The 14494-nt window shown below is 37.7% G+C and overlaps 1 protein-coding gene across 3 annotated transcripts in view; it reads right to left on the reverse strand.

Annotated features, from left to right (window-relative positions):
* Nucleotides 1-467: 467 nt before the first annotated feature.
* CLIC4 (chloride intracellular channel 4) overlaps nt 468-14494 on the reverse strand; it is a 29527-nt gene continuing 15500 nt past the window's right edge. For 2 of the 3 annotated variants that reach the window (XM_080566906.1, XM_080566908.1), the window contains exons 2-6: nt 14130-14239; nt 8461-8586; nt 7040-7146; nt 5519-5700; nt 468-4722 (exon numbers count right to left, since the gene is read on the reverse strand). In XM_080566906.1, coding sequence (XP_080423032.1) covers nt 4558-4722; nt 5519-5700; nt 7040-7146; nt 8461-8586; nt 14130-14239 — 690 coding nt within the window. In that variant the 3' untranslated portion in view covers nt 468-4557. Of the gene's footprint in view, nt 4723-5518; nt 5701-7039; nt 7147-8460; nt 8587-14129; nt 14263-14494 lie in introns of all 3 variants that reach the window. The other variant, XM_080566907.1, reaches the window with a different exon arrangement.

A 14494-nucleotide genomic window follows, 5' to 3' on the forward strand; every position in this document is an offset into this window, starting at 1 on the left:
AGACGTGAATTCAGTCTCAATTCTTGAAATGCCTATTTTTAGTGGATTATTTGGGTGTAAATAAGTTTAAAAAAATACAATTTTTTGACGTATTTTTAATCAATTTTCCCAGTTTAACTTTGAGTATCTAGTGTTCTGGAGAAAAACAAGCTATCAAAATTTATATTCTTAAGAGTTTATACTTAAGAATGCGGAAACCTGGAAGGGAGACCAGAGGGAACATAAACCTTTTCAAAGTTTCTGTAGGAGAATTTAATGTTTTTCAATTTGTTCTATTCCTTTGTTAAGGGGCATTACAGCTAGTAATAACGTAAAGAACAGTATGTATTCTGCCTTAAGTAAAAAGGGAAGGTCAAAAAATTGAGAGTATAATTAACTAAAAACTTCTCCTGTAGTTTAGCACACCACATTCATGTCATAGCTTACACATACAGGAACTTAGTCTTCAAAAACAATAGAAAATCTGCTCGGTAGTGAAAATATAATTTTATTTTTAACAATAGCTGCCAGCAGTATACTGGTATATCTGTAAAAGACGTTCAAGAGAGTGAAAGACATAAGCAAACTACAATAAATTGTATCAACTCTTCAAGTATTTCTGCAAACAATGCTTCAATTCTTGGTATCTTGTCTTGGGAGTCTCTATATCCTATTCTGCTCCACTCTTCTCCCATCCTCACACCTCCTCCCTCCTCCCTCCAGAAACAAAATGTAATAGTGGCACAGGTTCTGAGGCAGATTAAATATTTTTCACTTGGGATAAAGCTTTCTTCTGAAGATATTAATTGGATGTGTTCAGATAGTATTCTGAGTGGCAAAGAGTAAAAAATAAGTTGACTGTACTTAGCCACTTTTTGTTCTACATTAAGATAGGCATCAGTGGGTTTGGCTCAGGCATCTTCAACTTATTCATGTCTGTATTCCTTTGATATGAAATGCTAATTTGCTACTTTAGCATAAAAACTTGATTATATCTCTCTTCTTATCATGGAACTGCACGCAACTCTCAATCAGTTTAGACATGCCCATTGCGGAAAAAACACCAATTTTATGGGAAAATTCAAGCGTACAAGCTACATGGCTGTGACTGTCAATGAGGGACGTTTACACAGACCAGCAGTGAACAGTAGATGGATAGGGAAGTTTTGGAGTGCATGAAAACTGTTTCAGAAGTTCGCATGCCTCTTGTTCAACAGGCAGCTGGGTACGCATAAGGAATCTCTTCAAGCAGTAAAGCTTTGTGAAGAAAAAAAAAATCATGCACATACTATAATCTGTTCTCCCACACAAAACCAGGGTGAAGATGATGGATTTTCCCTTTATGTTCAGGAAACAGAAGTCACCTGTTTTAATGGAAAATTAAGAATATTTCAGCTTGAGAATAGAGCAAGTTATTCAGCATGCTAATACACGCAACCAACTTGCAAACTGGAATGCCTACTTGAAAGGGTAACTGCTGTTTTTAAATTGTAGAAGGGGCTAGAAGCATCATTTTAAATTTAAACAGGGGGTAGATTAATTGCTGTTTGATGAAATTAAAAATGCATTTAAAGATCAGATTGTAAACAAGTTGACAGAAGTCAAGAATTTACATAGTTATGAAAGGGCTTTTTTAATTAATGTGGGGCTGGTGATTGGGGCCAGATGAAAGTGCTCTACCCACACCAGACGCTAAGGCTTTTACACACCACCCTAGCTATACTGTGCTGCTCCGAAAAGATCACCTACAAAGGTGAAAGCAGCTCACCCTCCATTAGATTCCTGGACTCTGCTGAAGCCAGCAAGAGGCTGGCCAGCTTCTGCCACAACCCAACAAAGCTGTGCAATAGGAAGCCAGAAAGTAACCAATTCCTTTCACGTTGGACAGTTAACAGCTATCATATGGTAATCGCCTTAGAAATTACTAACCTGGCCCTCATTTGAATTACACCTATAAGGGAAAGGCTCTAACACTCAACACTGCATTGTACTGAGATAAAAAACACATTACTTACAGCAAGAGCTTCAACTTTGTTTACAAGCTTTCAGACATAATCATTAAAATATTTAATGCTGAATATAATGTATTACAAGTGTTTGAAGATTGCCTAAAAAGTAAAGAGAGTATATTATCTACACAAGACAACATGTCTGGTGTTTCAACAAGTTAAGTATTTGTGTGCATTGATATGCAGGCAGCACACACGCTAGAAAACTGCATGAAAGCATTTTCATGTTCATATGCACAGAGTTGCCTGGTGTATTGAAGCGTGCACACGACGGCTAATTTGCTTTCATAAAGAGCAAGGCCTGATTACTACAACCTCAGACAGCTAAGGGCCGTCATGATATAGGTTTTAAAGCAGGGTTAAAAATTTAACAAAACTATGCCCACAATTACATTGCTTCCTATACTGTTTTTAAAGGTTAACTACAGGATGGCAAGGAGCACCAAAATAATGAAGGCTTTTTTTTCCTTTTTTTTTTTTTTAAACTGTGTGTCATTAAAAATGTTTTTCTCTAACAAAAGAGGATGTCATTCCTTTTTCTAGATGCCACGTATCAAAGACTGAACCCCTACGAAGGATTATTATGGCTGAGAAACTTTATTCAGGATGAGAACGTGACGTTAGAATACAGTAATTATTAAAAGGCTACAATTAATTCTTCCTAACCAGGTCACCCTGCAGAACTTACTTTCTGTGCCTCAACACTCCTGTAGTAAGTTATAATAGGATCTAAGTGTATCTATGGTTGTCTTAGAAAGACATGTAACAGGATTGCTAATTGCCTTTATATTGCAATTCTAGTTCTAGGAAGGCAAGACAAGGCACCACAAGCCATGTATACAAATACAGATCTTTTACTCTACTTTTTCTATGTCAAGCTAACATCATGGGTATATAAAGTAGCAAAAGCAGGATGCTTAGAAAAGTCAGGCTGGTTTTCATAAAACCAGTGCTTACCAAAAAAAATTAGTGTATAAAAGTGTTTATGTGAGCATTTTTATGTTATTGCAGAATGTTAAATATTCCAAGAACAACCTAACAGGAATAGCACTTTCCAGCTTCTAAAATCAGTTAAATATAAAAGTATCTTCACAAAAAAAATAGGTATATAAGTCTAGCTTTCTTTGGAGTTGTTTATGGTGGCCTTTTAAAAAATAACCTAGCAATTTATTTCATGCATCAAAATCTTTAATCTTAAACAAGAAAACTATTCACCTGGTTTAGAAATATTTGAAAATTGTTTTAAAAAAATGCGGTGCTATTCCTCAGTGTTGCTGTAAAAAGATTATGTATAGTAGTGCAATGATTACGATTATGCAAAGTTGCAATCCAGGTGCACAGACAAGCAATCAGGATAAATTCAATGTACAGACTTGTTTTCACGCACCATTTCTTTACAAGAGAAATTAATAAGTTTCCTTTCAAAAAAAAAAAAGGAATACTATAATTTAAGGCAAATGTTATCTTTAAAGGTCACTTTAGCTTTCTTCAGGAAAAAAATAGCTTAAGAAAATTCCCAGAAAGACTCCAACTTTAACGGCTATCAGTGTTCAGTTTTATATCACTAATCATTGCACTGCTATTCACCATATACAGTAGCTATCTATCAACTATGACACTAATGTTTACATGTTTTGTTTACGACAGCAAAGATTTTTAAGTAAATATCACCGGAAAGACCTATACAAAATAAAGGCTCTTAACTACCAAAAAGAAAGCCACTTGCAATTTTTAAGGTGAACAGATGGCAAGCATCCAATTCTTTTGGTTTCATGATGTTAAAGGGCATCCTGACAGTTATTTGCTGCAACTCAGAACTTGGGGCAAGTGTAAGCTGATGATTTTTTTTTTCTTAATCTCAAACTCTTGAAGACATAACTAAATGCTAGCTCTGAACTGTGAGCTTCTTCTGGCAATAGTGCACAAGCCTAGATTCAAACTTCCTGATGTTTGAGGTCATTCAAATCCAAGTTTCACATTTGAGTCCACTCTCAACCATCACTGTGATTTCAAATCCAAGAGAAATGTGTGTGGTTTTGTTGTTTTTTTTTTTTTTAAAAAAAAGCCAAATATTCCGCAAATGGCTTTTCTGGGTAAGTTTCCTTCTATATGCAAAGAGGATAGATGAACAGGTACAGTTCAATGTGTTGTAGATATGACAACTGTGTATAAATCTTCTGGAAAAGCAATAAATTCCAAAATACATAAATATTCCTGGTACCATATAGCAAGACAGTATCCTAGACCAATTCATAGACAGGGACCAAATGATTGCAAGGAAAAGTAGCAGGGGCAAGGTAACTCTTCATATTAAAGAATCTAGAGTTGTCCCAGTGCAACATTAACATAACTGCGTTAATGATACTCAGACTTGCTATGAAAAGAGGTAAGGAAAAACAAGGCTATAATTAAGTCTGCAAACTTTAGGTAATTACTGTACCTGGTCTATCCACCATTAACTTTGAATAACTGCAAGTTCATGCAAAAAAATTGCTATCTTATATGAAAAGAGCAGTCTGTTAGAAGCATTGTTACAGAATATGTAAGAAGTCATCTCTTTTGCAAGTGTTTACTTAGTGAGTCTCTTGGCTACATCACTGTAAGCTATTTCAATTTCTTTGTCTCCAGGACAGGTATTGGTGAATTCATCCCTGCTATAAGCATTTGTCAGGTATCTCCAAATCCCTGTCATTTCCTTGGGAATCTCGAAGTTGCGATATTTTTTGGCCACCACCTAGAACAAAAGAAAATAATAAATGTATATATTTCAGCATAAACAACTTTTTCATCCCTCGTCACTCTCTTGCTGTGTTACCCTTCCAACATGCTCAGAGTCACTTCTCGATTCTGTAGAACCTGCCCCTCCGGGATATGCCTGGACCTGGCAGCATACTGCCTCATGTAGTCTTTAATTCTGTCCTCGCCAAAGTAAATACTTCCGTATCCAGGCAAAAGCTTAATCTGTGGCTCCATCTGCAGTACAAAACTGACAAAGATCACTGGAGTGAGTGAAAAGAAACCAACCCATGACTACATAGGCACATCTTCACTCCTGTAGTTATCCTGTGCTACTTCCTCCTTTCTAGACCTCTGACCTGCCTTTTTTTTTTTTTTTTCCTTTTACCTCCTGCATCGAGCTATTTACACTGTTACTGTTAGAGCAGTTTTCTCTACCTGTAAAAGAGGACATCACTTCAACATTACCTGGTCACACGAAGTTCAATTTCCTTCTTCTACCTCATTCATTTACGTATTCCAACTTCCTCCTGTGACCATATTGGTCAGTGCAGTAAAATGGAATTTAGCTTGTCCCACTGTATCATCTACTACCTGAGTTGTCTATTGGTTCACACCTTCATAGAATTCAGCTGCTCTACCCCTAAAGCTTTTGTGAACAGTACCTTCATGTACTGTTAATATTGCAGTTAAATTTACATGGGAGCATGGTTGAAATGAGTTGGTCTCCAGAATGTCATAGACAATAAGCATTTTTTCCTTAATTGTCATGTAACTACATACAAGTCATTTACCTTGACAATGTGTAGTTTGGGTAGCAGGTTGCAGTCTGCTAGTGTCATCTCATTGCCATCCAAAAACTTGCGAGTAGAAATTGTAATATCTTCCATGCTATTTTCATCTATTTCATCAGGAAGAGGAGAGTTCAGATACTCATCCAATTTCTGGAGGGTTTTCAAGAGACCACGTTCTAAGGCTGTTGAGGGAGGAATTGCTTTAAGAACAAAAAGCCAAACCACGGCAAGCAAATTTCAAAGCAAATCAACATTTAGGATATTGATACTCGTACCAGACCTGAAATACAAAATCCACATCACTGTGCTACCCAGAAGAGATTATACAATGAAGGATTTCTAATCCTTGCACAATTTTGGCGACAACACCTCTGCTGGAACTGCAATTGCAGTCACTTGTAACGCTAGTAGCAACGAAACAGAACTAGAATCTCTTAAATATCACATTGATACAGGTTATCTCAAAGTTAGTTTATATACAAGCTTGCACTAATTTGTAACACTGTAAGACTATTCACAAATGTTTATTTTTGGATTAAAAAGTGGCTCATGTCAGTTTCTTAAAACTCTTCCTAACTGGCTTAAATTCTAATTAGAATTAAGTTAAGCTACCTAATCTATTTAATGTCACATGCTCAGCTAAGAGGCACGACTAAGCATGCAGACTACCTAGGTTTTTGAAACACAGCAGCAGAGGGCAGCATAACCCATAAAAACAAAAAATATTTCTCATTAAGAATGTTTGGAGCTCTCTGACTGAAATACAGCAGAAAGGCATTCTGATTCCCTGAATGAAGTTTTCCCTCAAACTACATTGACCAGAAGAGACTTGTACTGAATGACTTAAAGTCCTAATTCAACATTCTTTATCTTTTATTAACCTCACACCTTCCATCTACTATGTTCTCTCCACACAGAAGTGTCTTAATTCTTTACAGAAACTGACATGAACTAAACTCAATTCATCAGTGTGAACAGGAGCACTCAGTCAGAGAAAGGTCAAATATCAAGCGTGCAGTAAGACCTCATCAACTGGACTGTAACTCTGTCACTGAGGCATGGTACAAACTCTGCATGGAATTCGGTTCTGGATGTTAAAATCATTACTACTTAGTTCAAGACTTTTGAATGGCTGCTGCAGAGAGAAATTTCAATGTTAGGGACATGTACAACACATGCACACCCTACTAAAATATCCTGTTTATAAGAAGAGTAAGTGGACAGAATGGTTCTTTTTAAAAGAAGCTTCAAGAGACTTGAAGGGGTGCAAGAACGGAGTGATGTCCTTCTCTTCAACCAATCTCCTCTGCCATACATAGAAGGACATGCTTAGTATAAGAATCTAAGCAGAGACACAAGGCACGCAAAGAGCTTTAAAGTTCTTCATGTTTCCATCCTTTCCCCCAGTCTTACTGGGAAATAAACTATTTGATCTTGAAGAGTGAGACACTTCACATAGCTCTGAACAACACAGGAATATACAGTAATGCAAGTACGGCTATCAGCCCCCCAGTGACATACCTTCATTAGCCTCTGGTCTAGAATTTTTTATAAATGCAGAAAATTTGGCAAATATATCCATTCCAGCCGTGTTTGATTCTGGATGCTTTGGAGAAAGTTTTAGGTACCTAAGAAGTAAAAAGAAGTAGATCTACAGCACATTCAGCAGAATGACGATCAACATATATTAACTAGCATGAAATTACATTTTTTTTAAAAAAAGATTCTATATCACATACATTTACCGATTTATCCATTTTCAGATTTATGTGGAGAACTTGCTTCTTATGTGTATTATCACACACTTCTATTTAAGTTCAAGATTTTTAAATCCAACTTATCAGAGGAAAACCAAAGCACGTTTCTGCCTTCTGGTTCAGACATTTACTTTAAGCGCAGTGTTTGAAACAGACCATAGCAACAAGAACAAGCTCCTTTATTCTAGCATAGCTGTGTTGCCAACAGGGCAGATCAAACAGGTACAAAATGAAATATACTCTTGCCCATTTTCTGTTCGGAGGAGATTTTTTTTTTTCCAAGTTAATATCAGTTGTCCCAGAAAACGCCAAACCTTTCAACAAAAAGTAGTCTTGCAAGCTTTAAAGACAGAACAGTTCATCCTGCTAAAGACGGTGTCTGCATTTTGCCAATGTCTCCCAGTTGAAGTAGAAGAAAGCAAACAGTTTAGAGAAACCTCAAACACATTTCCCATGTTTGTGCTGTTTTACTTAATTATCTCAAGAAGCATTCAGTATTTTCAACTACACTTTCCAGATAGTAAATACTCTATCTCCAGGTTTCATCATTATGCCCAATATGAAAGAATTTTTAGAAAAATATTTCCAATTTGCTTTTAGCAATCATTTCTGTACAATTACAAACTGTTGATCTGCTTATAAAAAGCTGGAAAGAATAATGAAAACAATAGTATTAAGTACAAAGTTTCGCTGATATTCCTGGTGAGAACAAGAAAATGACAAGTTCTTAGAAGCTTAAATAACATCTTACTTCTAGAAGAATGACTTCCCATACAAGCCTCCAAAAGGAGGCGACATCTTAAAAATCAGTTTCTACTATGGTTCATTACTAAGTCAGGGCTAAGTTTTGTATAACAGGCTCATCTTAATTTACATTATTTGGACACATCATCAGAATGGCCTGCCATAGTCATCAAAAGGAAAAGTCATTTAGTCTGAAAAAATTCACGTAACAGGAAGGGTGACAGGACTAAGAAAGGACAATTTTAAAATAAGTAAACATCTTTTAATATAAAGGATGGAAGAGCTGGAGGGAGGAAAGGTATGACAAACAAGAATTCCAAGCTATTACCGAAGTCTAAGCTGCAGTTTACTGATGCTGAAGAACTTATTAACTAGTGCAGAAAATCCCTCTGAGAACACTCCATCTAATCTAAGGTGAGAAATCATCATTTTAAAACTTACTTTGGTGGAGCCAAAACTTCTTCCAGGAACTCTTCAATTTTATTCACATCTGTTTTCACCTCACCATTATAAGTTATAAAGGGTGGATGAGTGCCTGGAGCCAAATTTTGAAGGTCTGCTGGTTTTCTAGGGTGAAATACAAATACAAAAGTAAGCTTGGGACACGCATTACCCTATCTTTCAAAGATATGATCTCAAAAGCAGTGTGTGAGGTTTTCCAGTTCTTGGCAGTTCAGAAAATATATCACCAGTTTTCTTTTAAAAAAGACGTTTAAAACTTAATTAATATTTTGAATATTTTCTTTACCAATTAAAGTGCTTAAAAAACTACTGCTTTCTCCTACCTTCTGGTTACCTACTTTTCCTCAAGTCAATTGTATAATGTTGAATAGTGTGGCTGGAATTAGGTGATATGTACTATTACCACCCCCCAATACATACACGCTCCCTCCTTCCCAACGTATGCAGTACAGAGTTTATATAGAGTGTAATCTGCTATCAGTGATAATCCTCCCCCATTACACATGGCTTCTCTGGAAATAAGCAATGCAGAAAGAGCACTACGTATAAGCCATCTACTTGCACCCACTCTCCAACTCTAGACAAGGTGACGTGCTTAAGCATCATGTTTAAAAATGACACCTGCAGCTTCCTCCAGTGGAAAAAAAAATTACAAATAATATCGGCACACTTAGAGAAGGGGAGGAGAATCTATGACATTACCATAACAAGACCCAAGAGAAACACAGAATCACGCTTAAAATACTTAGACATTTCCATGCAAGACAGTTTTGGTGATACCTCTTGCTATTGGAAGACCAACTCCATCTCCTTTTATACCAATTCTTACCAAGCTAAGCCAGTCATATGCAAGTTGCTCTTCTCTCCTCTAGTGGGCCTTGATGTTGTAGTGACGAGTGACAGGCATTAATTTAGGGGTCTGTATGTCAGCTGCACATACACACCTAACTACTCATTCCCCCCTAAATGCCTAACTTACTCTTTAATGTAAAGCTCTCACATATGTCTTAGCAGCAGTTTTACATGCAAAGCTGGAGTCAATTCCATAATGTGATGTGGATTCGTTAGAAGCTGTAGAATCCAAAACAGACTAAAAAACTGCACTTTTTCTCCCGGTAAGCCATTATGTTATTGGTTAGTCCCATGATAACTGCAGCAGTCTCAGTGTAGGCAGAAATAAAATTACAGTACCGCTTGGCACGACAGCAGCAGCACCTCCCTCCAAATGAAGCTACTGACTACAGCTCAGAAGACTATCAGAAGAACAAATACTGAATGCTTGAAGAACCTTTTCACATTTTAAAGGGCAGCATGCAATTCCTAGCCCCTCAGACCACCCCTGTGTCCTAATATCTGACAGTGGAGGCACCAGGGTGCACCTACATTTCTGGCAAGTTAACCAGAGCACCCGCTAGAGGACGACTACCACCTCTTGGCAATGTGCTGGACAAGGAACAACAAACGATACCCAAACCCAGCAGAAAGTTTGCCAAGACAAAGTTACCCCTTCGTTACTATTTGAAGGAATCTAAGCTAGAGCATCACCCTTGACCTGAGTCTGTGCTTCGCACAGTGCGGCCGTGACTCCGGAGCTGGACCTGCTGTGTACTGGAAAGCCTCCTGACCACACAGGGCAGGGAAACCAGCCCCGCCACACAGCCACGGCCAGCCAGGTCGGCACGGGAAGGCATCTTCCAGGGGCAGCACTCGAACTGTCCACACACACACAGGTACAAGTCTGTCCTGTGGAAACCTAGCTTCTAAGTTCTTACAAGAAGAAGATCCCCTGCCAGGACTTCGTGTCCTGCCCACTGCCGAACCTTCGAAGCAGGGGAAACAGCAATAGCATATAGTGCCAAACGGCACTTAGGACAGCTATGAGCACTTGGCTGAACATGTAAAACCTGATTGAGAAAATGGATTTTCATACTTAAGAAAATTAACTTCCCTGCTTTTAGCCAGGTGACAGAAGTCAGATGTTAATACAAGAATTTAACCATTTTCAATCAATTGTTAAGCTTCCAAGAAGTTACTTCTGACTATGAGTTGTCATTGCCCTCTTACTGTTAGGATTTAAAGTCTGTCACAGGCTAATGCTTCAACCTTAGCTTAACACTTCATTTAAATACAGCTTTGTAACCCACAACAATTATAGGAAGTCATTGTGGCTCACTTCCAATTTTGCATCTTACCTAGATAACATTCCTCAAAAGGAACGTAACTTTAAAAACTAACACAGGCAAGACCTCCAGATTTGCACTAATACTATCAAAGGAAAGATTTAATTTCAGAAGCAGACTAGTCTAATGAACTAAACAAAGAAGTTTTCCGGAGAATCAGAGTGCATCTCAAGGATACCAGAACATTTCATTGACCCCCCCCCCCCCGCCACTCCAGTCACACCATCTGCATCTTTCAAAGACAGCAGAGATTAACATACCACAGCCAAAGCCTAGACATTAATACTGGCTTTGACTTCCAGTTTGCTGCTCTTGCCAGTAGACATTAAACAAACCCTGGCTTACCACATACAAGCCACAGCTTCTCGAGCACCATAAGTACACAGGAATATCCTTAAAAGGTTGTGAACACAACTTCCCTTAACAAAGAACAGCATTAAAAATATATAGTGAAGTTTATTTCAGATACGAAATTGAGCAGTTTAAAGCAATTCCAGGATAGTTAGTACCTGCCCTAAAGTTTGCTGAGGTATTTGGAGGTAGGACCACATACTTAAATATCTGCCTATCACTAGCTTATTAAATGGGCAAACTCTTTAACATCAGAGCTCAGCTACAGAATAGCTATAAACATCTTGTGGCTTTCCAAAAGCCAGAATAACAATCAGTGTTTCAGTAATTTCTTGAGGATCAGGCAAAGACCATCCCCCAAATGTAATATGCTCTACTGTGATGTGTAAGTTAGACAAGTACTGAAACGAGTGCCTGAAGAGTTAACTTGGCAAAAAAAAAAGAAAAAAAAACAACACACAAGAAACCCATCTCCAGTTCCTAAGCAGTATTGTACACTGCTGAAGTTGCATTCACCTCTGGGCAGTCTTTAATATTTACTAATCTCTTTATTTAATCGTTGTCTGTCAACATAATTGTAAAACTACACAATCAAGATGTTTAAAATAGGATTTCAAAACTTCTGAATGCAACCCGGCCCTGAATGTTATGACAAGCCCAACAACGTCCTGTGACTGGTTTACGTACTGTAACTGCTCTAGTCACCAGAACAAGTCAGATCTCTGAGCACTGAAACGCTGCTTCTGCGAAGGGAAAGAATAAAGTCTCTGTCTGGCTGAACAGAAGCAAGAAATGCATTATTTCTTTGAAAGAGCTGTGCTTCCCTCTTCATTTGCCTATGTGCATATTTTGTCCTAAAAGTAGAGCTGAGGACTGCAAAACTCTTGTTAGCACAGTGTGATGCTCAATGCAAGCATGGAAGGGAAAAATACATGCCATAAAATCAATCAAAACAGACTCATTTTTTCCTGTGTCCCGAAGTATTAACTTGTGAACTTTTGTATCCACCCCTGACCTTTTAAGCCTCGCAAACAGAGCTTGTCTAACTGCTGAACAGAAATTACACTGAGCCTGAAACACATGCTTTGCAAGTAAACCTGTTTTCTTGGCTAGTAAAATAAATGCAAATGATAAAACGTTACTACCCAGAATCTCGAACAAGTTTGTGTCTTTCCTATAACGGGGGGGGGGGGGGGGGGGAAGAAGAGAATAATTGGCTTGAACAATGAACTTGTGAAATCAGTTCCCTGTGAAATGTTAGAAGTACAAGGGCAAAAACTAGCACCTATAATCATTCTGGTAATGCTAACGGGGTAAAAATACCAGCATAAAACATTTCCACTTGAGCAGTTTGCTGAACTTCACGTTCTGCAAGCTACACTAGACTACAACTAGATATTAGACAATTCAGAACATTGTTTTGTTTGTTTGTTTTTCTTCTGAAACTTTATTCAAAGCCTACAAGGAATCAAGTTTGCATCATCAGCTATTCAAATCTGAATTAGCTTCAACGGTCCTTATTTTCCTTCACCAGTGTGCTAGGAAAAATAGAGTTCATTTGACCTATTCTTGTGCATTTTTTTTGAATTTTGAACTCATTTTGTGTTTTCCCCTTCCCAACATAAAAAAGAAAACCTGAAAGAAAGCTCTCTCTTGTGTAAGAAAGGACAATTTTAAACATCTGCAAGCAATTTTAATTCTAAACATTAGTTTTACATCCCATCATGCCCCCATCCAATCAACTCAAAGTTGCCAAACAAACCCAAATAAACCAATTCAACTGGGATCTTTGGCATTTTAATGATATTTCTCAAACTAGTTCAGCAGTACTAATGCTTCAAAGTATAAAACAGTTCTTTTAACCTTTTTCTAATTTTTCCCCAGATGACTGCAAAAGGTTAAGTAACACCATCATTAAAAGTAAAGCAGGTCCAAAACCTATAAACAACACACAAGCACAAGCTCTGCTCCTGAGGTTTCCACAAACCACATGCAGTGCTACACGGAAGATATGATATATTTGGTTTGTGTGTGCTGGCAGCAATATTTATGTTTGCAGTAATATCCCACATCAGCCAGAGAAAATCTTGAAGCTGCTACAAATGCAAACAATTTACAAAAGCTGCTTTTTACCCCTGTTTGAGGGGTCTGCCTCAGTCTTACTGCACATAGAAATATTTAACACTCGCTGCCACTTCAATGCTGGCAACTGAGAATTAGGTATAACACTGGTATACTAAAAAGCAGTATTGTCAGTCAAAATGGAGGGGGACAGCAGAGGATGTGTTATTTCTTGAAGAAAAAGCAAAACAAGCCACCTCCTTCAAAAAAAGTCAAAAGTGGAGAGGTTAATCCTAGAAAAGTTTACAGATCTTACACTTGATTCATTGGAGAATGCTGTGTATTTCTATTGGCTTTATTTCTGAAAATAAGATTTGCAAGCACTAGCAGCCTCTACTCTCTCCAGAGAGTTCAGTGACTAACATTACATTAGTGCTTTGAAAGCATTACTTCACAGCAAAAACAAACACAAGGCCTCTGCTGAATTTAGCAGTACCGCTTCTAATAAAAGTACATCCAACCTTAGGAAATCGAGATTCCTGGATTCACGTCTCGTCCTTCTCATCCACTACTTCAAAAATAGCGAAGTTATAGTTTAAGTGACATGCAGCATTGTGACATTTATTCTTATGCATAATAAGCAATACTACCTTAAAATCTTTAGAGAGAGGAGGAGTCTGCACATTATTTGTGACAGTTATCCAACATTCATTGCAGATTTGATCCAAGATTTGTTGATCTAAAATACTCATCTGGCAGTCTCTACTTGTGGGGTCTCAACGTAAAGTTAGTATGATTCAGTATTCAGTTATAAGAATCTTCATGTCAGTTTTTAGTTTTACAGAAGAGCATCGTTTATCAAATTCAATAGAATTCATCGGACCAATTATTTTTGATTACAACTGCTTATAACATTTACATTAAGGCTGTCGCTTAGGATTTGAGGACCTTTTTTTAAATTTTGGAAAATAAGACATGCGAGATTTAGAAGCTGCTAACAAATATTTGTTCTACCAACTGTACTGTTGCTTTTCAGATAAACCAAATATTTCTTACCTCTTCAGGTCAACCGTTGTGACACTAAACACCACTCCCTTCAGCCAAAGTATCATGAACAGCCTCTGAGAAAAGGGACAGTTTCCTATGCTTTCACCATCGCTGCCAGCCTGCAGAAGAGAACAGAGCATGACTATTAGAAGATAGAACTGTGCCATCTACACGTGCTCACAATTACTAAAAGATCTTTACTTAGAGACCGTAACAAAACACAAACTCTATTGCCTGTACTGTCTTCACACCACTAGCTCTTCTAAAGACGCAACAAGCTTACAGTCAAACCTAGCGTCATCTTGCAGGAACACTCCTTTCTTCTCAAAGTCCAGCCGATGCACCTGGCACAGATATCCTGATGGCACCTCCAT

This window comes from Anser brachyrhynchus (genome assembly GCF_964034855.1).
Source record: "Anser brachyrhynchus genome assembly, chromosome: 24".
Taxonomy (NCBI): domain Eukaryota; kingdom Metazoa; phylum Chordata; class Aves; order Anseriformes; family Anatidae; genus Anser; species Anser brachyrhynchus.